The following is a 22,664-nucleotide window of genomic DNA, read 5'->3' on the forward strand; positions in this document are numbered from 1 at the left end:
AGGACTGTCCCTATAAAATGGGGACATCTGGTCACCCTAGCTGCCCTGCTCACAGCCCTGAATAAACTGTCCAGGGAGGTGGTGGAGTCTCCACCACTGGAGGTTGTTAAGAGCAGGTTGGACAAGCCCCTGCCAGGGACGGGCTAGATAATCCTCGTCCTGCCATGGGCGCCGGGGACCCGACTAGGGTGACCAGATGTCCCGATTTTATAGGGACGGTCCTGATATTTGGGGCTTTTTTTTATATAGGCTCCTATTACCCCCCCCTCCCGATTTTTCACACTTGCTGTCTGGGCACCCTAGTCCCATCCGGTCCTACCGTCCTATGGCTCTGATGTGCTGCTGGTGCCACCTCACACACACACGGGCACTAAGTCAGAGCTGCTCGTGCCACCCCTGAGTTTGCCCCCTAATCCCCCCTCCCTGCGGTTCAAGGCCAAGGGGGGGGGTGCACCACAGGGGGGGGGTTCCAGAAAAGTCCTGTTGGCAGCGGGCCAGCCCCCCCCCCCAGCTGGATTCTTGCTTTAACTAACCCCTGTCAGGAACTAAGCAGGTGGGGGGGGGAGCCCGGGGGACCCCAGCGACTCTGCGGGGTTTGGTCTCACTGCAGACTGGTGCAGTGCGCTGCTGTCTCTTTAAGTGTGTCCCCCCCACCCCTCCCGGGGCAGGAGGCTGCGGGCTGGGGGCAGCCGGGCTCTGCAGAGCTCCGGGAGGGGGCGTCGCAAACCCGCCGCGGGGCTCGGGAGAACCTGCCCGCATCGCCCGGAGCTCGCCTCGCTGCCGCCGCACCGCAGGGGAGCGGGCCGGAAGAAGGTGCGGGGCCCCGGGAGGGGAGGTGCCGGAGGAAGGTGCCGGGGCCCCGGGAGGGGAGGTGCCGGGGCGGGCTGTGATGTCAGCGGGGCCGGGCTCGGGCGGGCGGCGCCCCAGGCTCGCCCCGCGCTGCCGAGCTCCGGACAAGGTAGGGCGCGCCCGGGGGGACGGAGCTGCCGGGGACCCCCGCCCGGCTCCGCAGCCCCCGGCGCTGGCGAGGGGCAAAGAAACTTTGCGGCGTCCCGGGGGATCCCTGCGCTCCCGGGTCTTCCCCTTCCCGCAGCGCCCGCGGAGGAGGAGCCGGGTCCGGCCGCTCCCCGCTCGGGGTGCCCGGGGAGGCTCCGGGGAGTGACCCGCTCCCTGCAGTGTCCAGCTCTGGGCAGGGGAAGGGGCTTCTCTGTGCCCCGCCTTGGCCCCAGGGTGACCCTCTGGGCCGAGCTGGTTCAATCCGTCCTGGCCCTGGGGGGGCTGCCGGGAGGGGGAGGGTGTCTGGGCTTTTCCACCCATTCATAGGGTGTCTGGCCAGTAGGGACCCCTAGATCCTGTGCTCCACCGTCCTGCAAGGCCAGGGCCAGAGGGGTCCCCTGGTTCCCCCCGGACTGTACGCTTATAGCCCACGGGTGGCCCCTGCCCCAAGGACTCTGCAATCCCGAGCGCCGTGTCCGGGTTTGTACCGAGCGTGCCACGTCTGCCAGGGCTTCCCCCGCCTGGTCGGTGCCCACGTTCCCCACCTACCTCCAAGCTGCCACGAAGGACCCGTCGCGGTGCTGGGGGTCTGCAGGGAGGGGAAGGGGCTGCACAGGAGGGGGTGCTGGGGCGTTTGGCTGAGGGTGGCTGGTGGGGCAGGCGGGGGGCAGGGTAGCGAGGGGCAGAGGTTTGGCCAGGGGGACCAGCGAGGCAGGGCACAGGGGGAGACCCCTTTCTGAGGTGATGGGCCTGCGTGGGGCTAGCAAAGCCCCCGGTGGAGCACCCCCAACCCAAATCCGGAGCCCACTGGGTGTTGAGCTCTGGCTCCAGGCGCGGCTGGTGAATCTCTGACCCCCAAGGCCTAATCTGGCTGGGATTAAACCTATATGCTGCGACCTCTGGCTCTGCTAACTACGGAGCCCAGCGAATCTCCGTTGCGCGGGAGCCGGGGGACTGGGCCCGGCGCTCGGTGGCATGGGGGGCGCTGCTGGTTAACACTAGCTGAGGGTCAGCTCCTTGGGACCTAGATTTTTTAGGGGTTCAGCCTCCCCTGGGATTTCGGAGGCAGGTTTCTGTGTGTGATGCCCTGGCCCAGGAGAAAACCAGCCCCCGTGACTCAAGGCCCCGCCATCTTGTTTAACTTTTATATATGGAGGAAAACATCCTTCCTGGGCCAGGTTGGGGCTTCGGACGGACCGGCTCCCTCGCCGCCAGGGCGCATGTGTCGCAACTGGACCTCCAGGGCGGGCCCCGTCTGTCAGCGCTGGGAGGCTGAGTGAGTCCAGGGGAAATGGAACCCAGGAGTCCTGGCTCCCAGGCCTACCCTCCCCCCCAGTTAATTGATCCGGGGGGCGAGTTTCGAGGGGTTGCGATTCCTGTTCTGTTGATGCTGTTGTGTCTGGAGCCTGGCACAATCCATGGGGAGAAAGCAGCGCTGCGGGCGGGCGCGTGGGCGGGGAAGGGTTTGTCCTGCCCCCAGCAATTCTCCTTAAACCGGAGAGGCGACATCCACCTGCGTTCTTGTGCTAAAGGGCCCAGCTCCAGCCATGTGCCAAAGTACACGTTTACCCAAGAGCTCTGAGCGACGGGGGGGGGATTTACAACCTGCCGCCAGAGTGATTATTAATTAAGGAAAACAAAATAACTTCCTGCCAAGATCTGAACGGTGGACAAACAATAACGTGATTCCCGAGCGCCTTTCCTCCCCCAGCCCTGGCTATAGACAGGTCGTCTTCCGCCACGGAGATGCAGCCACCTCTGGGGTGGGGCGCAGCAGCTATTTAGGCAGGGCCCGACAGAGCGGTGGTTGGTGGTCTGAGGGCAGCGCCAGCCCCCACTGGGCCGGAGGCTCCTTGGCCCTCCCTCATCCAAGCGCTGACCCAGCTCAGGATGCCACGCCAGCTCAGGACCCCCCCCCCCCATGCTCATCCCTTCTATGGGTCATGTGGAGGGTCTGGGGCAGCAGGGGCCTGGCTCACTGGATCCCTCTGACTGTGCTGAGGCGGGAGGGGGTGCAGGGTCCAGCTGACTTAACTCCTTCGGGGAGTTGCAGCCTAGAGTGTCCCGTTGCTCTGGGGCTGGGGGCGGGGGGCGGCCGATGGGGCTTTGCTTTGAAGCGAGACGGGAGGGGCCTTTGCAGAGAGACAGGGATGAAGCAAGAACCTACCTTAGTGAAGGGGAGGGGGGAGCCGTATTCACTGGCGGGGGTGGGGGGGGGTCTCGGTGATACTCAGCTTGTGGCTGGGTGAAAGGCCCCCCCCCCCCCCCCCCGGGCCTCCCCAGCCAGTATGGAGCTGGGATCAGGGCCCTGTGTGGTGACTTCCCCCATTTCCCAGGGCCCCAGAAACTCAGCGTGTCACTTAGAGCTGCCTTGGGGCTGCTGTAACCTCTGTGGGAGGCAGGCCAGGCCCTAGGCTACGGGGAGTGCAGTGAGCGAGGGCTTCGCCCTGCCCCTGCCTAGGAACAGGGTCCCCCGGAGTCAGACGCCAGGGCGAGAGGCCCGGCACCAGCAGACGCTCCAAAGGCACTTGTTAAAAGTCGCCGCCCGCCGCTGGCCCCGGGTGCTGGCCCCCTCGTGGGGCCAGGGCAGGAGCATTTCCTTCAATCAAGCCTGCTGGTTCTACAGGCCTGAACTCGCTGGGGACGCAGGGTGTTGGCCTGCCGATGGCAGGGAGTAACCGACTCGCGGCGTCTGGATCCGGCTGGGGGCTGCGTCAGAGCCGATGGCTGGGCTGGCGGGGAAGCCGGGGAGCTCAGAGCTGTGCGGGGAGCCGGCTGCCAGGCAGAGTTCGGACCCACTTTTGTTTGGCTCGGCCGCTCCAGACGGGGTTGGGGCAGCTCCCTTGTGTTCAGCGAGAGTGAGTTAAAATGGAGAGTCTCTGGCTCCCAGCCCCCTCCCCATGCATTAGCCCCCACTCCCCTTCCAGAGCTGGGGCTAGAACCCAGGAGTCCTGGCTCCCAGCCCTCCCCTCCCCCCCGAGCTCAACCACCTTCTCCTTGTGCTGTCCCTATAAGACCAGCCTGGGGGGGATGACCCCCCCCATTCGTCAGGTGGGGGCTGGCAGCTCAGCCTGGAGCATGGGTGGGGGCCAGGCAGTGCCCAGGCTCCTGGCAGGGGGGCCAGCTGCCCATCTGGGATGGGTAGGGCTAAGCAGAGTGGGGTGGACAGCTGGATGGGGGGGCAGCCCCAGAGCAGGGCACTGAGCCTTTCCCTTGACATTCCCACCCCTCCTGCATGGCCGGGCGGCCCCCTGCCAAGCCCTGGACCATCCCCTCCTCCATGCAGGGCTCACCCCCCCCCTCCCCCTGCAGCTCGGCTAAGCCCGGGAAGCATTTAAGGGCAGCTGGAACCTATTAAGGGATTAGCGAGGAATCCCAGAGGGGGTGGGCGGGGAGCCTGCCAGCCTGGGCCAGCACCCCGGTGTTCCCACCCCCTGTCTGCCCAGCACTGGCTGATGGGGAGCAGGGGCTGCTCCGTGCGTTGGCACCAAGCCAGGGAGCGTGGGCCAGGGGGGCAGGGGGGGCACAGGCCCAGAGGGAGAACGGTGGGAGTCGAGATTCCTGGGTTCTTTTCCGGGTGCTTGTAGGCAAGTCCTTCCCCTCTCTGCCTCAGTTTCCCCATCTGGAAAGCAGGGACCCTTCCGGGGAGGCTGTGAAGCTAAAGTAACAACTCGTGTTTACAAAGCACTTTGGGGCCAGGATTGGGGGGCACTGGTAGATCTTGGGGGGAGAGGGCTGGCCTAGCAGGGGGCTGCGGGACAGGGGCTGCTAAGAATGGTCCCCCCGTGTCCCGTCCCCCCCCGGCCGTGCCAGCACTCACTTGCCTTGTGCAGCTCCCAGGTACTGTGGCACTTGCTGGGTGACGGGGTGCTGGGGGTGGGAGGCCAAGGCACAGTAGCGGGGGGAGCTGCCCCCTCCCAGGCTGGGAAGCTGCAGCCCCATGCCGGGGGGTGGGGGGGTGGGATGGGGCCGTTAGCATGTCAGCCGCCTTGCCAAAAATCAGCTGGGTGGCATCTGTCGGCAACACGAGCGTGAAATCTCCTCCGTCACGCTGGGATAACGCCCCGGGCTGGGGTGCAGCCCTGCTGTGCCCCCCCAAGAGGAGCGATGGGGCTGGCGAGGAGAGGCCCAGTGGTGTCCTGGGGAGGGGAGCAGGTGTCTGAGCCCCCCACCCCACCCCCCAGCGCTGCCCCGCTCATGACAAAGGATCGTGGGGAGGGGCTTTTCCCTGGATCACCCGGTTCCCAGCCTGGCTAGACGGCAGCAGGGGTCACTGGGAGTCGGGGGGGGGGGAGCTGAGGGGGACTGGCTGGACCATTGGCCGGGGGGCCTGCAGTGGGGGTCCCTGGTGTCCCTTCTCTCCTCCCTGGCCTGAGCCCGCGCGTGTAGCCAATTGGCGTCCCAGGAACGGGGCCAGGCAGAGCAGGGCTTGGCCTTGGGCTGGTCAGAGCCGAGGGTTCTCCGAGTCGTGTGCTGGGCAGGGCCAGACGAGGGGGCCGGGCCCCCTGCTCGGCCGCCCCCTGGGGATCAAGATGTTAAGCTTTGGCTTCCAACCCCAAGCGGCTTCTCCCAGCATCTGGTTTCCATTTGCCGCGCTTGGCTGGTGGAGCTGGGGCAGGCGGAGCCGAGCTAAATTTAGCGCCGCTGATGGAGTTAGCAGGACTTGGTAACCTCAGGATCACTGGGATGTGTCCAGGGCGGAGTCGGTGCCCCTTACCCATGGCCTAGCGCGCCTGCCCTCCTCCTGACAGCTACGGGGGCTGGGAGCCAGGACTCCCCGGTTCTGTTCCTAGTTCTGGGAGGGGAGCGGGGTCTAGTGGTCAGAGCAGGGGGGCTGGGAGCCAGGACTCCTGGGTTCTTTTCTCAGTAGTGCTGCTGGCTCGCTTTGTGTCACAGCACTGCTCTGCCTCAGTTTCCCTTCTATAAAGGGTGGGGGAGCAGGATCCTATCAGGGCTGTAAGTGCATCCAGCAGGCGCTAGAGGAGGTTCACGGCCCCGTTAACAACAGGGTTTATTAGCTTTGCCGCTAAGTTTGTTCAGTCAGATGCAGCGCCCGGCCCCTCACCCTGCCTGTGGCTGCATCTGCCTTCCCTGCTCAGGTTCTGAGTGATGTGGGCTCAGAGCTCACGGTTTGCCCCTCCCCGTGCGACTGCCCCGTGGAAGTCACTGCTGCAGGATATTCTGGGGGCAAAGGGGGAAGTGAGTTGACAGAAAGGCCAGGCCGGCTGGAGGAGCGAGGCTGGAATTCTCCCAGGGGGCTGGCAACCCTCATGCTCCAGGGCACAGCCTGTGCCCCAGCTGGGGTCAGGCAGGACTTTCCCTCTGGTCACAGATGGCTCAGCTGCACCATCCCTGGGCTGCAGGTGACGCTGAGGACACACTAAACTCGCCTCCTGGGGGCTGCATCAACAGCAGCCTCCCGGTGAGGCATCGGGAAGCCCCATCATATCCCGTAGCGCCCCCCGCCCCCCCTCGGTGTGCAGCCAGGCTGCCTCAGTGCCCCACTTCCCCCCAGGGCCGGGAGTTGCCAGGGGGACTCCCATCCAGCCGGGGGCGGGCAGGGAGCCAGCCAGGCCTCTGGGATCTCTGCAGCTCGGCCTGGCCTGGAGGAGCCGTTTGCCTGGGCCGCATTTCACGCCTCCCCCTTTCCTTCCTGCCCCTCCTCGCCCGGGGGGGTCCCTGGGGGCAGGCACTGAGCAAAGCCGCCTTCGAAGCCCAACCCCCTGCGGGAAAGTGGGGGGTGCTGAGCGGCTACCTGCTCCCCAGCGGCTGGGCATGTACCGAGGGGGGATGTGCATGGCTGGGGGGAGCACAGGGAGCTGAGGTTTGTGTAGGGTGCTGGTGGCGTGTCTGGGGGGGTATGTTGAGGGAGGTGGCACTGGCACCCTGCCTCTCCCCCCCCCCCCCGCCCTGTCCCAGTGGTTTGTTCCTTGCCCCGGGACAGTCCCATGTTTACCCTGGGGGGGGGAGAGTCATTTCTTGCCTGGGGGATCCCTGTGGGCGTGCTCCCCCCCCCCGCCCACACTGCTCTAAAAATGGATCCACCGAAAGCAGAAGTCGTTTTGTTGAAGGGCTTGGACTGGCTTTGTCGTCCCCTCCCCCACTGGCCCCACCCGGAGCTGGCCCCACAGCGTGGGGGGAGGGGGACTCCTGGCCCTGCTGGCCCCAGAGCAGCTGCCCCGGGGGGGGATTGGGGGTTGGATAGTCACATGTTTGGGATGAAAGGGGGGGGCTGGGAATGAGGCAAAGTCAGAGCCCCCCCGACTGCAGGGCCTTGGAGCTAACGGAACAGGGGGTGGGACCAGTCGGGGTACAGGAAGGTTGGCAGAGCTAAACACCGGCCCCCACTCCCCTCCCAGAGCTGGGGACAGAACCCAGGAGTCCTGGCTCCCAGCCCCCCTGCTCTAACCCACCAGCCCCCACTCCCCTCCCAGAGCTGGGGACAGAACCCAGGAGTCCTGGCTCCCAGCCCCCCTGCTCTAACCCACCAGCCCCCACTCCCCTCCCAGAGCTGGGGACAGAACCCAGGAGTCCTGGCTCCTGGCCCGCCTTCGTTTTCATTGTCCTGCGTGTTAGCCCCTCAGCTCATATTAGCTCAGCCCTGGGTCCCCCTCCCTAGCCAGTGCCCCCAGTTTTGTGCCCTTCCCCAGCAGCTCCACCGGTGCCCCTCACTCCCGACCCGCAGCCCCTGCCAGCCCAGCCCTGCCCCCCCCAGCTCTGCCGGTGCCCCTCACTCCCGACCCGCAGCCCCTGCCAGCCCAGCCCTGCCCCCCCAGCTCTGCCGGTGCCCCTCACTTCCGACCCGCAGCCCCTGCCAGCCCAGCCCTGCCCCCCCCAGCTCTGCCGGTGCCCCTCACTCCCGACCCGCAGCCCCTGCCAGCCCAGCCCTGCCCCCCCAGCTCTGCCGGTGCCCCTCACTTCCGACCCGCAGCCCCTGCCAGCCCAGCCCTGGGCTCCCCCCACCCCAGCTCTGCCAGTGCCCCTCACTCCCGACCCGCAGCCCCTGCCAGCCCAGCCCTGCCCCCCTTCAGCTGCGCTAGTGGCCGTCAGCCTGGCATGGCTAAGCGGGTGAGTTACTGCTCCAGCTTGTCCTTGCGATGTCTTCCCTTCATACAGTCCTTTGTGACTGATTTTCTTGTTCTATAGCCCGTCATCCTGAAGGGCCACGTTCTGGGGGGCCAGGGCTGGGCTAGCAGGGGCTTGAGGGGTTGAGACTGAGGGGCACGGACAGTTTGGGGGATCCGGGGCTGTGGGGTGGAAGTGAGGGGCACCAGCAGAGGTGGGGGACCCAGGGCTGGGCTAGCAGGGGGCTGTGGGTCGGGAGTGAGGGCACCATCCAAGCCGCTCTCAGGTCTCAGACTTGCTGTCTGGGCTGCGAGGGAGCTGGTGGCCCTGGGGGGCCGTGCTCGGATTAGCCCCATTAGCGTTAATGGGGGCGGCACGTCCCGTCCTCTCCCTGCCCCGCAGAGACCTCGGAGCACTTAGCGCAGCCAGCAGCTCCCAGGTGTGCGCCGAGATCGGTATCAACATGAATAAATCATCTCCCTAATGGAGTGAGGCGGGGGCTCTGGCGGGCGCGAGTCCTGGGAAAACGCTGCCCCGGAGCAGGGGGCCCCCCCGGCTCCCACTGAGTGGGAGGATCTCCAAGTACTCAGTGCTCTATTAGCCCCTGAGGGGGAAACTGAGGCACAGAGGGGCCGTCAGCAGAGTGTCAGCAGCACAGCTAGGAATGGGACCCAGGCATCCTGGCTCCTAAGTCCCCTGCACTAACCATTAGACCCCACGGCCCAGAGCTGGGAACAGGGCTGGATGCAGCGGGGGGCACAGTGCCACTCAAGATCTGGGGGGGGGAGGCCTGGAGCGGTGGCCCCTCCCCCATGCTGCTCAGCTCCCCCCAGGCTTTGGCCCCCAGCCGGTCCTTACGCAGTTTGCAGCCCACTCAGCCAAGCGCCCCAGGCCCCAGCCGGTACCTAGAAGAGCTTGGCCTGTTGCCAAGTCCCACCTCCCTCCCCCCAGTTCGTGTCTCTGAATCAGACGATTTCCCCCCCATCCCCAATTCACAGCCGCAATTGGAGAACCACAAACCTCCCTCCCAGCCGTGACTTGGCACCATTAAATATTGAGCAGAGCCGGCAGCGTGGCCGCCCGCGGCGAGGTATAAAGCGCTGGTACCCGCTGCCCATCGCCAGCAGCTCCGTGCCAGGCTGCTGGGGCACCGGCGCCTCCCAAGTGTCCCGCTGCGGATCCCTGCGGCGCTGGAGCCGGCCGGGGTGTCTGCGCTGGCCATGGGGCTGCTCTGGGGCAAATGGTGCTCCCGTCTGCCGGCCGGCGGCCAGCCCACCCCAGTCGGTAATTGGGTAATATCCCTTTAAGAGCCCGTGGGGCTGGGGGGTCTCAGCAGTGGGTCCAGAAGAGGCGGATCAGGCCCCACTCCCATCCCCGACTGCCATGGGTGCCAGCCCGGCCTCCTCTGCTGGGCTCCCGGCAGCCCCAGCACAGGCCCCCCCGGTTGGGATACTGGGGGGCTGATGGATCTGGGGGGCCGGGGGCTTGGCTGGCCTTGCCTGGGGGAGGCAGTCGCTGCTCTGGAGATGGGTTGGCTCTGTTGGGGAATGTGCCGGCTCAGCTCATCCGCGAGGGGCACTGCCCAGCCCCCCGTCGCTCTCGCCGGCACCTCGCCCGAGCACCGTCGTGCTCTGCGGTCCCGCTCCCGTTGGCTCCTTTTGTTGTCCCCCCCCCAGTCACCCCCCCACGGGCGTCTCAGTTTCTAACTCTCCCCCCCCCCCCGCCCCCCACAGCCGCGGCCCGGAGGCCCCAGAGCGTCATGTCGGAGAGCAAGGAATGGGCCACCCTGAGCCCCGAGGAGTTCGCCCACCTGCAGAAGTACATTGACTGTGAGTAACTGGCCCTCCCCCCAGCCCCGCTGCCCCCCCCACCTCCCTGGGCAGGTACTCGGGCTCAGAGCCCCCTGGAATCGGCCCTGCCCTCGCCATGGTCCTGCTGCCCTGGGGCGGGGGCCTGCGGTAGGGGGTCCCCGTGAGGACAGCCCATTGCCCCCAGGGCATCGGGGTGCCAAGCGGAAGGGCCCCCTCCCAACCAGTGAGTGCCCCCCCCGCAGACCCACTTGTCTGGGCCCCGCCTAGGGCGGGGGCTGGTGGGGAGAGTTGCTACTGCTCTGGCGGGAGCAGGATCGGGCCCCGGGCGGGGGCAGGACGGCATGGGGGGTGCAGCTGAGCCCACCCACACCCCACTTCACGCTGGGGGGTCGGTCCCACTGGTTCTGTGGTGGGGGAGGGGTCGCCTCTGTTGGGGATTTGCTCTGGTACCAACACTCCAGGCCTGCAGGTGGGGCTGATTTCCTGCCGGGGGGGGGTGACCTGGCCCCTCCATAAGGCTAGGGAGCTTGTGGAGGGGGGCAGTAGAGTGGCTGGATTTGCCCCCAGAGCAGGGCGGGGGTCACGGTGGCAGAACTGCAGCTTCCCCCCCCCCCCGCGGCAGGGCTGAGGGAGGGGGAGGGCTTGGCCCCAGGTCTGGGCAGCGTCTGCTCCAGGCCTGGGGGGGGATGGGGGGGGGGAGCCTGGAATCCTGACCCCCCCCTCGTCTCTCCCCCCCCCGGTAGACAGCAGCAGAAAGGTCCAGGACGTGCTGCAGGAGTTCTATGGAGATGGCGCCTTGGTGCAGCACCTGCAGGGAGACGTGAGTCCGCCCGATGTGCCCCCCCCCCGTGCCACCCAGGGGGGTCCCAGTCTGACCCCAGAGCCCCGAGCAGGGCCCCCCCAGGCCCGGGACACCCCCTAACTGCCCCCCTCTCTGCTGCCTCCCCCCAGTCGATCGACTTCGAGGGCTTCAAGCTGTTTATGAGGAGCTACCTGGAGGCCGAGGAGATCTCGGACACGCTCTGCCAGCACCTCTTCCTGTCCTTCCAGACCTCACCTGGGGAGGCCCCCGGGCAGCAGCCGGGCCTCGGGGAGCAGCCAGGTAAGGGCGTGCACCGGCCCCGCCTGCTCCGTCAGCCTGGCTGAGCTGGAGGAGAATCCCCATCAGATGCTGACTGTACGGGGGATATGACACACAGCAGAGCAGTTCTGATCCCAAGCGGCAGGGGGCAGTTGCTAGCCAGCTTGTTGCAGTGGCCAGAGCTGGATTGAGGAGAGGGCCTGTGCCTTGGCCCCACCCCCAGCCTTGGGGAGGGGGGTGACGTGGGTCACAGGCTGCCTGGGGCTGGGGGCTGCAGCTGAAGCTGAAGAGTGAATGGGCCTCAGGGCCCGAACTCCTGGGTCCCGTGTGGGGCAGGGGGCTGCAGGATTCAGCGCCGGCTCTGTCCCTTTGCAGCCAGCGGCCTGGTCTGTGTCAACGATGTCTCCTGCTACTTCTCACTGCTGGAGGGGGGGCGCCCCGAGGACAAGCTGGAGTGTGAGTCTGGGGAACGAGGACAGGGGGCACGTCCCACCCGCCCCAGCCCCACGGAGAGGCGACGAGCTCGGGGCAACTCTCGGGCTCAGACCCGAGTTGGGTTCCTAAGGGGGCAGGGGGTGGCCCTGGGGGGCAGGGCGGGGGGGGCATGGCGTGGGGCTCATGGGAGACCTTTGGGGGAGGGGTCAGACGTCTTTCACCAGAGGGGTGGGGGCTGACAGGCTGTGCTAGGATGTGGATTGGACGGGGCTGGTCTAGGGTGGGGGTGGGGTGGCCATGGGGGTCTGGGCCTGGCTGGGGTCCCCCCACTGACTCCACTCTTTCCCCCCCCCCCCCCCCCAGTCACCTTTAAGCTCTACGACAAGGATGGGAACGGCCTGCTGGACAGTTCGGTGAGTGCCGGGGGGCTGTGCCCCATCAGTGTCCCCTTCACCCCAGTGCCCCCCACTGCCCGCTCTGAGCCCCTGGCCCCTGCAGAACCCCCCCGGGCCTGGCAGAGGCCGGGAGCAGCCCCTCCCCCCCATCTCTGGGTCTGGCCCCAGAGCAAAGGGAGGCCTCTGCCCCCCACCCCCAACCTCTCCAGGGACCCCCAGGTGCTTCTGGCCTCAGGGCTGAGTGACGGGTCCATCCCCGGTGCCCCATCCCTGGGGGGGCCGTCTGCCCCCCCCCATGGGTCGGTACTGCCCCGCTCTGCCACCCCCCCATGGGCTGGTACTGCCCAACTCTGCCCGCCCTGCCCCCCCATGGGCCGGTACTGACCCGCTCTGCCATCCCCCCCCCATGGACCGGTACTGCCTCGCCCTGCCCCCCCCATGGGCTGGTACTGACCTGCTCTGCCAGCCCTGCAGCCCTGCTCCCCCCCATGGCCCGATAGTGACCCGCTCTGCCCCCCATGGGCCGGTATCGACCCGCTCTCTTGTCCCCCCCAGGAGGTGGATCGGATCATCACCCAGATGATGCGAGTGGCCGAGTACCTGGACTGGGACGTCACGGAGCTCAAACCTGTGAGTACCGGGCTGGCGCCGTGGGGTGGGTGGGGCTGCCCCGGCCCTGCCCCGTCCTGCCTGGAGAGGCCCCAGCCCATGTGCACTGCAGGGGGCAGCGTGTGGTGGGGGGGCTGCCCTGAGCCCGTGGGGTTCTTGGAGGGGGGCTGCTGGGTGGGGGCTCGCCAACCCCCCCCGGAGCCCCTCAGCCATGTCCCTGTCCCCCCCCCCCCCGCCCCCAGATCCTGCAGGAGATGATGAAGGAGATCGACTATGACGATAGCGGGACGGTGTCGCTGGCCGAGTGGCTGCGGGGGGGGGTCACCACCATCCCCCTGTTGGTGCTGCTGGGCCTGGAAGTGGTGAGTCCGGGGGGTGGGGGGAAGAGAGCGGGGCGATCCCCAGGGGGGCAGGGGGATCCCGGGGGGTGGAGGGGGGCGATCCTGGGGAGGGGCAGAAATGCTCTGAGCTGTGTGGGAATTTGACCCCCTCCAACAATGGGGATCCCCACTGGGAAGATGGGGAGCAGCCGGGGGTGTGACGGGGGGGTTGGGGGGAAGCTCCCTACGTCCATCCCAATCCGTCCTGTGGACCTGGCACCCCCCACAAACCCTGATTTTCCCCCCCCCCCACACCAGTGGTAACCACAAGTGGGTAACGGCCCATAGGTGAGCCCCACACCCCTGGGGGAGAAGTGAGGGAGCTCCGTGTACCCCAGCCCCTGCTGCCCCCGACCCGCTGCCCCCACTGACCCTCTTCTCTCCCCGCAGAACATGAAGGACGACGGGCAGCACATGTGGCGGCTGAAACACTTTAACCGGCCGGTCTACTGCAACGTCTGCGAGACCCTCCTGGTCGGGCTGCGCAAGCAGGGCCTGTGCTGCACCTGTGAGTGCCCCCCCCTCCCGATGCGGGCACGCCCCCCCCCGGCCCCTCGACACAGGCACGGCCCCCTGCCCTCCACCCCTCCCGACGCGGGCACGGCCCCCCCACCCACCTCCCGACGCGGGCACGGCCCCCCCTGGCCCTCCACCCCTCCCGACGCGGGCACGGCCCCCCCGACACAGGCATGGCCCCCCTGCCCTCCACCCCTCCCGACGTGGGCACGGCCCCCCCGGCCCCTCGACACGGGCACGGCCCCTCTGCCGTCCACCCCTCCCGACATGGGCACGGCCCCCCCCGGCCCCTCGACACGGGCACGGCCCCCCTGCCCTCCACCCCTCCCAACGCGGGCACGGCCCCCCCGCCCCCCTGACACGGGCACGGCCCCCCTGCCCTCCACCCCTCCCGACGTGGGCACGCCCTCCACCCCTCCCGACGTGGGCACGGCCCCCCCCGGCCCCTCGACACAGGCACGGCCCCCCTGCCCTCCACCCCTCCTGACGCGGGCACGGCCCCCCCCGGCCCTCCACCCCTCCCGACGCGGGCACGGCCCCCCCCGGCCCCTCGACACAGGCACGGCCCCCCTGCCCTCCACCCCTCCCGACATGGACATGGTGGGGGATCCCCTCTGCCCCCCTCCCCCTGACACGGGCATGGCCAGGGAAGGGGGATCCCCCCCACCTCGGCCCCCCTGGAGAAATGGTCACAAGCCAGGGAAAGGTGCCCAGGGGGCGCTGTGAGTAGTGTGGGGCAGGGGGGGGCCTCTGCCTGGGGTGACCCCGCCCACCTCTCACTCAGCCAATGAGAAACAAGCAAATCAGCATTGTGTCCTCTGCTCAAACTGCCATTGGCTGGCTGGTGGCCCGGTGGGCGGGGCAGTGGCCTAACCACCGCCCCCCTCCTTCCAGTCAGGTGTGATTGGCTGGCCCACTCTAAGCCCAGCCAATCATTGAGCAGGACCTTTAAGGGGGTCTGGGGGGGGGAGAATGGGGGTGGGGCTAGAGGAGCAGCTAAGCCCCGCCCCTGGCCAGCTCATGCCCTGGTCACTAACCTCCCTTTTCTGCCTCCAGTCTGCAAGTTCACGGCCCACGAGCGCTGCGCCCGCCGGGCGCCCCTCAGCTGCATCAGCACCTACGCCAAGTCCCGCAAGGACACCAGTGTGAGTGGGGGGCAGGGACCCCCCGGGTCTGTCTGGCCACGTACCGGCGCGACGGCCCCTGGTCCCCAGAACCATCCTCCGCCCCCAAGCGCCTGCCACGTGCTCGCCGACCCCATTGTACAGACGGGGAAACCGAGGCACGGCGCACGAAAGGGAATTGCCACTGATGGGCTGACAGACTCTGGGACTAGAACCCAGGAGTCCTGACTCACAGCCCTCCCCCACCCCCCTGTAAACCACTAGACTCCCCTCCCCTCCCTGAGCCGGGGAGAGAACCCAGGAGTCCTGGCTCCCAGCCCACCTCACCCCCTGCTCTAAGCCACTAGACCCCACTCCCCTCCCAGAGCCAGGAGAGAACCCAGGCGTCCTGCCTCCCAGCCCACCTCACTCCCCAGCTCTAACCCACCAGACCCCACTCCCCTCCTAGAGCCAGGAGAGAACCCAGGAGTCCTGGCTCCCAGCCCCCCCTGCTCTAACCCACCAGACCCCACTCCCCTCCTAGAGCCAGGAGAGAACCCAGGAGTCCTGGCTCCCAGCCCCCCCTGCTCTAACCCACCAGGCCCCACTCCCCTCCCAGAGCCAGGAGAGAACCCAGGCATCCTGGCTCCCAGCCCCCCTGCTCTAACCCACCAGTTCCCACTCCCCTCCCAGAGCCGGGCGAGAACCCAGGCGTCCTGGCTCCCACCCCCGTAGCTCACTGCTGCCCCCCCCCCAGGCGCAGAGCCACGTGTGGGTGAAGGGCGGCTGCGAGGCCAGCAAGTGCGACAAGTGTCAGAAGAAGATCAAGAGTTTCCAGAGCCTGACGGGGCTTCACTGCGTCTGGTGCCACCTCAAGGTGGGTGCGACCCCCCCTCCCCCCCCCGGTGCCCCTGTTGCTCGGCCGGGGGCTGGGGCGGCTTCGGGGGGGTGGGGCCAGGAGCATGCGCCGCGCTAACCCCCGTCTCCCCCAGATCCACGAGGAGTGCCAGCCCAGCGTGCCCCCGACCTGCGACTGCGGGGCCCTGCGGGACCACATCCTGCCCCCTTCGGCCATCTACCCTGTGGTGCTGGTGAGTGCGTCCCTGCGGGCGGCGCGCCCAGCCCCGAGCCCCTGGCTAGGGCTGTATGGCCCAGTCCGGGCACCACCAGGCTGGGGAGTTCCCCCGCTGGGGAGGGACCAGAAGCCACCGGTGAGGGGCTCTGTGCCCCACTGGGCTTTGACCCCAAAGCAGCAGCTCTGCCCCTGGATCCCACGGCGCCCCTGGGGGCTGCTGGTTCCTCTCCCAGGGCTCCGGGCCCCTGCCCCCAGGTGACGCCCCGGCTCTGGGTTCCAGGAGAGACAGAACAGCCAGAAGAGCGAAGGCGGGACCCTGGTGGAGGAGACGCTGCAGCCCTGCACCACGCCCGAGGGCCAGGCGCTGCGGGTGAGTGGGGGCGACCCCCGAACCGCGTGGCTCTTCGGCTGGCACCGGCGGGCGCGGCCACTGCCAATAAACCCTGGGAGAGGCCCCACGGCAGGGCCCCGGGCCGGGGTGGGGCCGGGATTTAAAAAAATGAGGGAGTTTATCCCTGCCCAGAACGAGGTAACAACCCCCCTGCGCCCCAGATCAGCTATTCCTGTCCGGTGCCCCTCACTCCCGACCCGCAGCCCCTGCTAGCCCAGCCCTGGGCTCCCCCCAGCTCTGCCGGTGCCCCTCACTCCCGACCCGCAGCCCCTGCTAGCCCAGCCCTGGGCTCCCCCCAGCTCTGCCGGTGCCCCTCACTCCCGACCCGCAGCCCCTGCTAGCCCAGCCCTGGGCTCCCCCCAGCTCTGCCGGTGCCCCTCACTCCCGACCCGCAGCCCCCTGCTCTGCCAATCGTGGGCTCCCCCCAGCCCTGCCAGTGCCCCTCACTCCCGACCCGCAGCCCCCTCCTAGCCCAGCCCTGGGCTCCCTCCAGCTCTGCCAGTGCCCCTCACTCCCGACCCGTAGCCCCTGCTAGCCCAGCCCTGGGTCCCCCCAGCTCTGCCGGTGCCCCTCACTCCCGACCCACAGCCCCCTGCTAGTCCAGCCCTGCCCCCCTCAGCTCTGCCGGTGCCCCTCACTCCCGAGTCCGACCCACAGCCCCTGCCAGCCCAGCCCCGGGCTCCCCCCCGCCCCAGGCTCCCCGACCCCCCTTCACAGTGGTCCGTACACACCGAGGGCGCTCACTATTGGCTCATACAGGGCACAGTGGCTCCCTCTGGTGGCAGAAGGTGACCATGCAACTTGGCCCCAGCCTGCGCACTTGGCATCAGCTGGGCAGGTGCAGATCCCACCACGTGCACTTCTTCCCGCGCCCAGGCGTTGCCCTGCTCCCCCCCAGCCCTCAGCACGCGCCGCGGATCCCCGCTTCGGCCGTGCGGCGGCTGCTGGACCCCGGCTGCGGTTTGCTCCGGCCAGCGCTCGCGACTCGCTCGCGTCTCCTCCTTTCATTTCCCCTTTTCCCCGCTCTGCAGATCATCCCGGTGCCCGACACCCACCCCCTCCTGGTCTTCGTCAACCCCAAGAGCGGCGGGAAACAGGGGGAGAGGTAAGAGAGGTGGGGTCTAGCAGAGGGGGCTCTTGGGAGCCAGGACTCGGGCAGTGCGAGAAGGGTGGGGTCTAATGGTTAGACATGGGGCGGGGAGGCAGGATGTCACGGTGTCCCCGGGCGATGCTCTGGAACTGCTCCCCACAAAGCCAGTCAGGACTCTGGGGAGCCTCCTCTCCCTCGGAGCAGACTGTCTTCAGGGCAAGAAGCTCACATGGCTTCACCTCCTGGGTCTGACCTGGGAGCATTCAGCATATGCCCCTCCGTGCGCTTCCCACAGCGAGTCCGCCCAGGCGGGGTCCTGAGGAAGCCAGAGGGTTCTGCACCCCCACTTCGCAGTCAGACGTGACTCTCAGCCAGCCAGTAAAACAGAGGTTTATTAGATGACAGGAACATGGTCTAAAACAGAGCTTGTAGGTCCAGCGAACAGGACCCCTCTGCTGGGTCCATTCTGGGGTTCAGAGAGCCAGACACCCACGTCTGCCCTCACGCCTAGTCCCCAGGTAGCTCCAACTCTGAAACCCCCTCCAGCCCCTCCTTCTCTCGGCTTTGTCTCTTTCCTGGGCCAGGAGGTCACCTGATCTCTTTGTTCACCTTTAGCTATTTCCTTGGGGGCGGGGAAGGGCCCTGGCCATTTGTTGCCAGGGAAACAGAGTGTCAGTGATTTATGCACACTGGCCTTTCCCCACCACCTAGAGACATAAGAAATGCATAGGGAAAACTGAGGCACCCACACAGTATTCAGAGGAAACATTAAGAACAGTCCCACTTCGTCACACAGGACTCCTGGGTTCTCTTCCCAGCTCTCTGTGTGACCTCGGGCAAGTCTCTCTGCCTGTCTGGGCCTCAGTTTCCCCATCTTGTGTGACGGGTGGAGGCGGGTTTGGGAGGGTTGTTCCGAGGTTGCCGGGCGACAGTCTCGTTACCATAATGTGATTGCTACACCTTGGTCTAATGGACATGCCCTGGACAGCTGCGCCCCCCCCCCCAGCCCCCAAGGCTACCCTGCACCCCCCTATGATCTAGACTGTCCGGGGGGGGCGGGGGTGTCCAGGGCGATGCCTGATGGGTTCTAGGCTTGTCTGCACCGCTCCTGAACCCCTCCCCTCGTCTCCATGACCAGGGTGCTCCGGAAGTTCCAGTATCTCCTCAACCCGCGGCAGGTTTACAACCTGATGAAGGGGGGTCCGGCCCCCGGGTGAGTGAGAATTCGAGGCCCTGAAGCCTTTCGCTGGTGGGTCTCGGCTCTGCCCCCTAGTGGACTCTTGCCCACATTGCAACGCCATGGGGCAGCTCCACAGCATGAATGGGGTGGGGCGAGGGTCAAAGGGCATCGGCTGAGTGAGGGGTGTGGTCGCCCCCAGGGCTGGGGTAGCAGGGGCTGCGGGTCGGGAGTGAGGGGCACCGGCAGAGCTGGGGGTGTGGGGGAGCTCAGGGCTGGGCTAGCAGGGGGCTGCGGGTCGGGAGTGAAGGGCACCGGCAGAGCTGGGGGGTCCCCAGGGCGGGTCAGGGTTTAATGAACTCTTGGGGAGGATCTGGCAGGGAAGGGGGGGGGGGGGGAGAGTCCGGGCCCCGGTGCTGACCCAGCTCCGTGTCTCTGTTCTCAGGCTGAACTTTTTCCGGGACGTGCCGGATTTCCGGATCCTGGTCTGTGGGGGGGACGGCACCGTGGGCTGGATCCTGGATGCCATCGGTAGGTGGAAGCAGGAGCGGGGAGGGGCAGGAAATGGGGCCAAGGAGCCTGGCCCCCCCCCCGCTGACCATCCCCCTCTCCTTGCAGATAAAGCCAACCTGCCCCGGCGCCCCCCGGTGGCCGTGCTCCCGCTGGGCACCGGCAACGACCTGGCACGGTGCCTGCGCTGGGGAGGAGGTGAGTGACACCCGGCGGGGGGGAGCTGGGCCTATGGGGCTGCCTAGCCTGGCGCCCCCCCCCCCCCCGTCAGAGCAACGGGCCTGGCCCCCCCAGCTCAGCCCTATGGCCCCGTCCAGCCAGGTGCCCCCTGCCCGCACCTGGCACTGACCCCTGCCCCCCTCAGGCTATGACGGGGAGAACCTGCGGAAGATCCTGAAGGACATGGAGAGCAGCAGCCTCTTGCCCATGGACCGGTGGCTGGTGCAGGTGACCCCCGAGAACCCCGCGGAGAAGGGGGACCCCGTCCCCTACGAGATCATCAACAACTACTTCTCCATCGGCGTGGTACGGCCGGGGGGCTGGGCACTGGGGTGGGGTGGTTGGGGGGGGCAGGGCAGAGCCCCGCTCGGCATCCCCCCCCGTCTGGCCAGCCTAGGAACCGCGGGGGGGAGGGGAGGGCTGCTGGGCTCTGACTGCGTCTGTCTCGTCCCCAGGACGCCTCCATTGCTCACCGCTTCCACCTCATGCGGGAGAAGTACCCTGAGAAATTCAACAGCCGGTGAGCACGGGGGCGGGGGGCCTGGGGCAGGCTGGTGGGTGGGGGCCAGCCAGGCAAGTCTAGCGGGTGGGGGGGCAGGGGCTGTATCCTGGGGGGCCCTGGTGTCCATGTGGATCCTGGCTGGGGCTTGGGGGGCCCTTGGGGGGCACCGACTCTGGGTCCGTAGCCAGGTCCTCGGCCATCGTATTGGTGACCCCCCCCCCCCCCGACACCTCCCCTGCTGAGATGGGCCGGGAGCCACAGCCATCACCCTGCCCCCCCACAGCGCCCCCTGCTGGGACGGGAGCAGCCGGGCTTCCCCCCTCCCCCCCCCCGCCGGTGCCCTGCCCCCACGGCACCCCCTGCTGGGACGGGAGCAGCCGGGCACGCACTCCCCCAGCGCCCCCTTCTGTGGTTTGGTTTGTTCTGTTTTCCACCGGGGTTTGTGGGGCTCTGGTTCCTCTCCAGGATGAAGAACAAACTCTGGTATTTTGAATTTGCCACGTCCGAGACCATCTTCGCCACCTGCAAAAAGCTCAAGGAATATCTGACCATTGAGGTGAGCTCTCCTCCCAGCCGGCGCTCCTGCCCCCTCCCCCAGCGCCCCCTGCTGGCAGAGCCCAGGGCTGGAGGAGCTGGGAGCTCCCACCCCCCCAGTCGGCGCTCCTGCCCCCTCCCCCAGCGCCCCCTGCTGGCAGAGCCCAGGGCTGGAGGAGCTGGGAGCTCCCACCCCCCCAGTCGGCGCTCCTGCCCCCTCCCCCAGCGCCCCCTGCTGGCAGAGCCCAGGGCTGGAGGAGCTGGGAGCCCCCCCCCTAGCCGGCACTCCTGCCCCCCCCCCCAGCGCCCCCTGCTGGCAGAGCCCAGGGCTGGAGGAGCTGGGAGCTCCCCCCCAGCCGGTGCTCCTGCCCCCCCCAGCGCCCCCTGCTGGCAGAGCCCAGGGCTGGAGGAGCTGGGAGTCCCCCCCCAGCCGGCGCTCCTGCCCCCTCCCCCAGCGCCCCCTGCTGGCAGAGCCCAGGGCTGGCGCATGGGCCGGGCGAGCGCTGGGTGGGGACTGGTTTAAGGAGGTCCCCGGTGGGTAACGAGGGCTCTGCCCCCCCCCCCCAGTGCTGTGGGCAGCCCCTGGACCTGAGTGGAGCGCTGTCGGGGGTCGCCGTCCTCAACATTCCCAGCATGCACGGCGGCTCCAACCTCTGGGGCGAGACCAAGAAGCCGCTGGGCGAGGCCCGGAACGTGGGTGGCGGGAGCCAGCCCCAGGCCGTCACTGACCCGGAGACGCTCAAGACCTGCGTGCAAGGTGCGGAGCCGGGGGGTGGGGGGCAGGTGGGCGGAGTTAGGGGCGGGGCCTCAGGTGGAGCAGAGGCGGGGCCAGGTCTGAGGTGCAGGTGGTAGGCGGGACCCAGGCAGGTTTCAGGCTAATTCTGCATGAACACCAGCACAGGGACGCCCCCAACCCAGACCTGCCTTTTCCGCCTTGGCCCCGCCCACTAGGTGGAGCCATTAGAGCCCCGCCTCCTTAAAGGCACAGCAGCCTATGCGGGGGTTGGGAGGGGAGCTCCCCAGAGCAGGGGCACCCCTGGCACCCCCAACCCCTGGTGTCCACTGACCAGCCCCACTCACTGAGGACACATCCCCCGGCCCACGGAGCTGGCTGGGGGGGACCCGGGTGTGGGGGCTGGGCTCAGTCATCCCCTGGCCCCGGGCCCCCGGCAGCAGGGGCCCCAGCGCTGACGGCCCCTCCCTCCCCACAGACCTGAGCGACAGGCGGCTGGAAGTGGTGGGGCTGGAGGGCGTGATCGAGATGGGGCAGATCTACACGGGCCTGAAGAGCGCAGGCAAGCGGCTGGCCAAGTGCTCGGAGATCACGCTGCGGTGAGCACCGGAGGGGCGCCAGGGGCAGCGGGAGGGGGGAGGTCCCGTGGGGGCAGTCGGGCCCCCCCATGATACCAAGGGAGGCAGGCTCGGGCCTGGCCTCCCGCTCCTGGGACCCGCCACATGTTGGGGAAGGTCCCAGCCCCCTGCGGGGCGCCGGGGGGGTGCTCCTGTCTCACACCGGGGTCTCCACAGGACCCTGAAGTGCCTGCCCATGCAGATCGACGGGGAGCCCTGGATGCAGCCGCCCTGCACGGTAAGGAGCCGTTTCGGGGTCCCCCCTGTGCCCCCTGGCGGTGGGGAGCCGGGCCCCCTGCAGCTTTCCCAGCCCCCGCGAGAGGCCTCAATAGACCCCCCCGCCCCGCCAATCCATCGTGGGGTGGGAAGGAAGCCGGGGCCGCCTGGCGTTGGGGGGGGGGGGGGGGGGGGCTGGGCTGCTGGGGGCCAGGGCAGTCGGCCCGTTGGGAGAGGGTGTGGGGCCTGGGTGCTCCTTGCTCGCTGGTCGCATGGGGCCGGGGTTGGTGCAGTTCGGAGCCATGGGGGTGGGGTGCTGGAACCACCCCCACCCCCCATAGACGGGAGGTGCCGGGGGGAGGGCAGATGCATTCCCAGGGAACCGGCGGGGGTGTTTGTGTGACCGGAGCTGGGGGAAGGGCCCCCCCCACCCTCAGCCCAGCCTGGCCCAGGGCCCCCTCCAGCGCGTCCTCCCCCCACTCTCTCTCTCTTTCAGATCCGGATCACCCACAAGAACCAGGCGCCCATGCTCCTGGCCCCGCCCCCCCGCTCGTCCAGCTTCTTTGGCATCAAGAAGGGACCCCATGAGTTGTAGGGGGATCCCAGCTGGGGGACAAGGACCCCCCCAACCCGGCCCCCGACCCGGCCCCCTTGGCTCGGAGCAGGGGACAGCCCAACCACAGGGCGCTGGTGGGTTTGGTTCCTGCCCTCCGGCAGCCTGGATGTCCTGGATAGACCCATTGTATCATCGGGGGGGGTCACACCTGCGGCCCCGCCAGCCAGGGCCCCTTCCCTGCCCTCGTTCCCCTGCTTGCAGCCTGGGCCGTCTGCGGTAGCGAGCAGGGGGCACACGGGGGCCTTGGTCTATTCCCCTCCCCCCCCCCCCCCCAGCTGCTGAGAGCGCTGGCCCCCACTGCCCACCCGCCTCTTGGCTGTTTCTGCCCCATGGTGGGGGGGGAAGGGGGCATATGTACCTGCCCCTCCTGTGCATCTCTGGCCCCTGCAGGGAGTGGGGGGCAGCAGTGTGCTGGGCCCCGTGTGTACCCTACATTCCAGCCCCCCTATTTATTGCCCCCACAGTCCAACACCCCCCCCCCCCGAGATTTCAAGTGCCTCGTCTTACTAATAAAGGTTGGAGTTTTTGTTCTTTCCCCCCTCCCCCGACTGGTCTCTGTTCTGGGCAGGGGGGCACAGACCCATGCTCAGGTG

At 68.1% G+C, this 22,664-nt stretch overlaps 1 protein-coding gene across 4 annotated transcripts; it reads left to right on the forward strand.

The window, feature by feature from the left end:
* Window positions 1-680: 680 nt before the first annotated feature.
* DGKA (diacylglycerol kinase alpha) lies at window positions 681-22,604 on the forward strand. Of its 4 annotated transcripts, none has more exons than XM_054012287.1 (24): window positions 681-813; window positions 9,795-9,890; window positions 10,616-10,692; window positions 10,824-10,974; window positions 11,329-11,409; window positions 11,752-11,801; window positions 12,339-12,413; window positions 12,635-12,754; window positions 13,163-13,280; window positions 14,345-14,433; window positions 15,149-15,268; window positions 15,384-15,482; window positions 15,747-15,836; window positions 16,889-16,962; window positions 18,086-18,160; window positions 18,570-18,655; window positions 18,743-18,832; window positions 18,999-19,159; window positions 19,309-19,373; window positions 19,821-19,911; window positions 20,457-20,646; window positions 21,101-21,221; window positions 21,417-21,477; window positions 21,952-22,604. In XM_054012287.1, exons 2-24 carry the CDS (start codon window positions 9,821-9,823, stop codon window positions 22,048-22,050), a joined length of 2,253 nt encoding a protein of 750 aa, XP_053868262.1. In that variant the 5' UTR covers window positions 681-813; window positions 9,795-9,820; the 3' UTR covers window positions 22,051-22,604. The 4 variants fall into 4 exon arrangements, with proteins under 4 accessions (XP_053868262.1, XP_053868261.1, XP_053868263.1 ...); XM_054012286.1 differs by lacking the exon at window positions 681-813 and adding an exon at window positions 909-958; XM_054012288.1 differs by lacking the exon at window positions 681-813 and adding an exon at window positions 2,169-2,272.
* Window positions 22,605-22,664: the final 60 nt, after the last annotated feature.

This window comes from Malaclemys terrapin, chromosome 23 (assembly GCF_027887155.1).
Source record: "Malaclemys terrapin pileata isolate rMalTer1 chromosome 23, rMalTer1.hap1, whole genome shotgun sequence".
In the NCBI taxonomy this organism is placed as follows: Eukaryota; Metazoa; Chordata; order Testudines; family Emydidae; genus Malaclemys; species Malaclemys terrapin.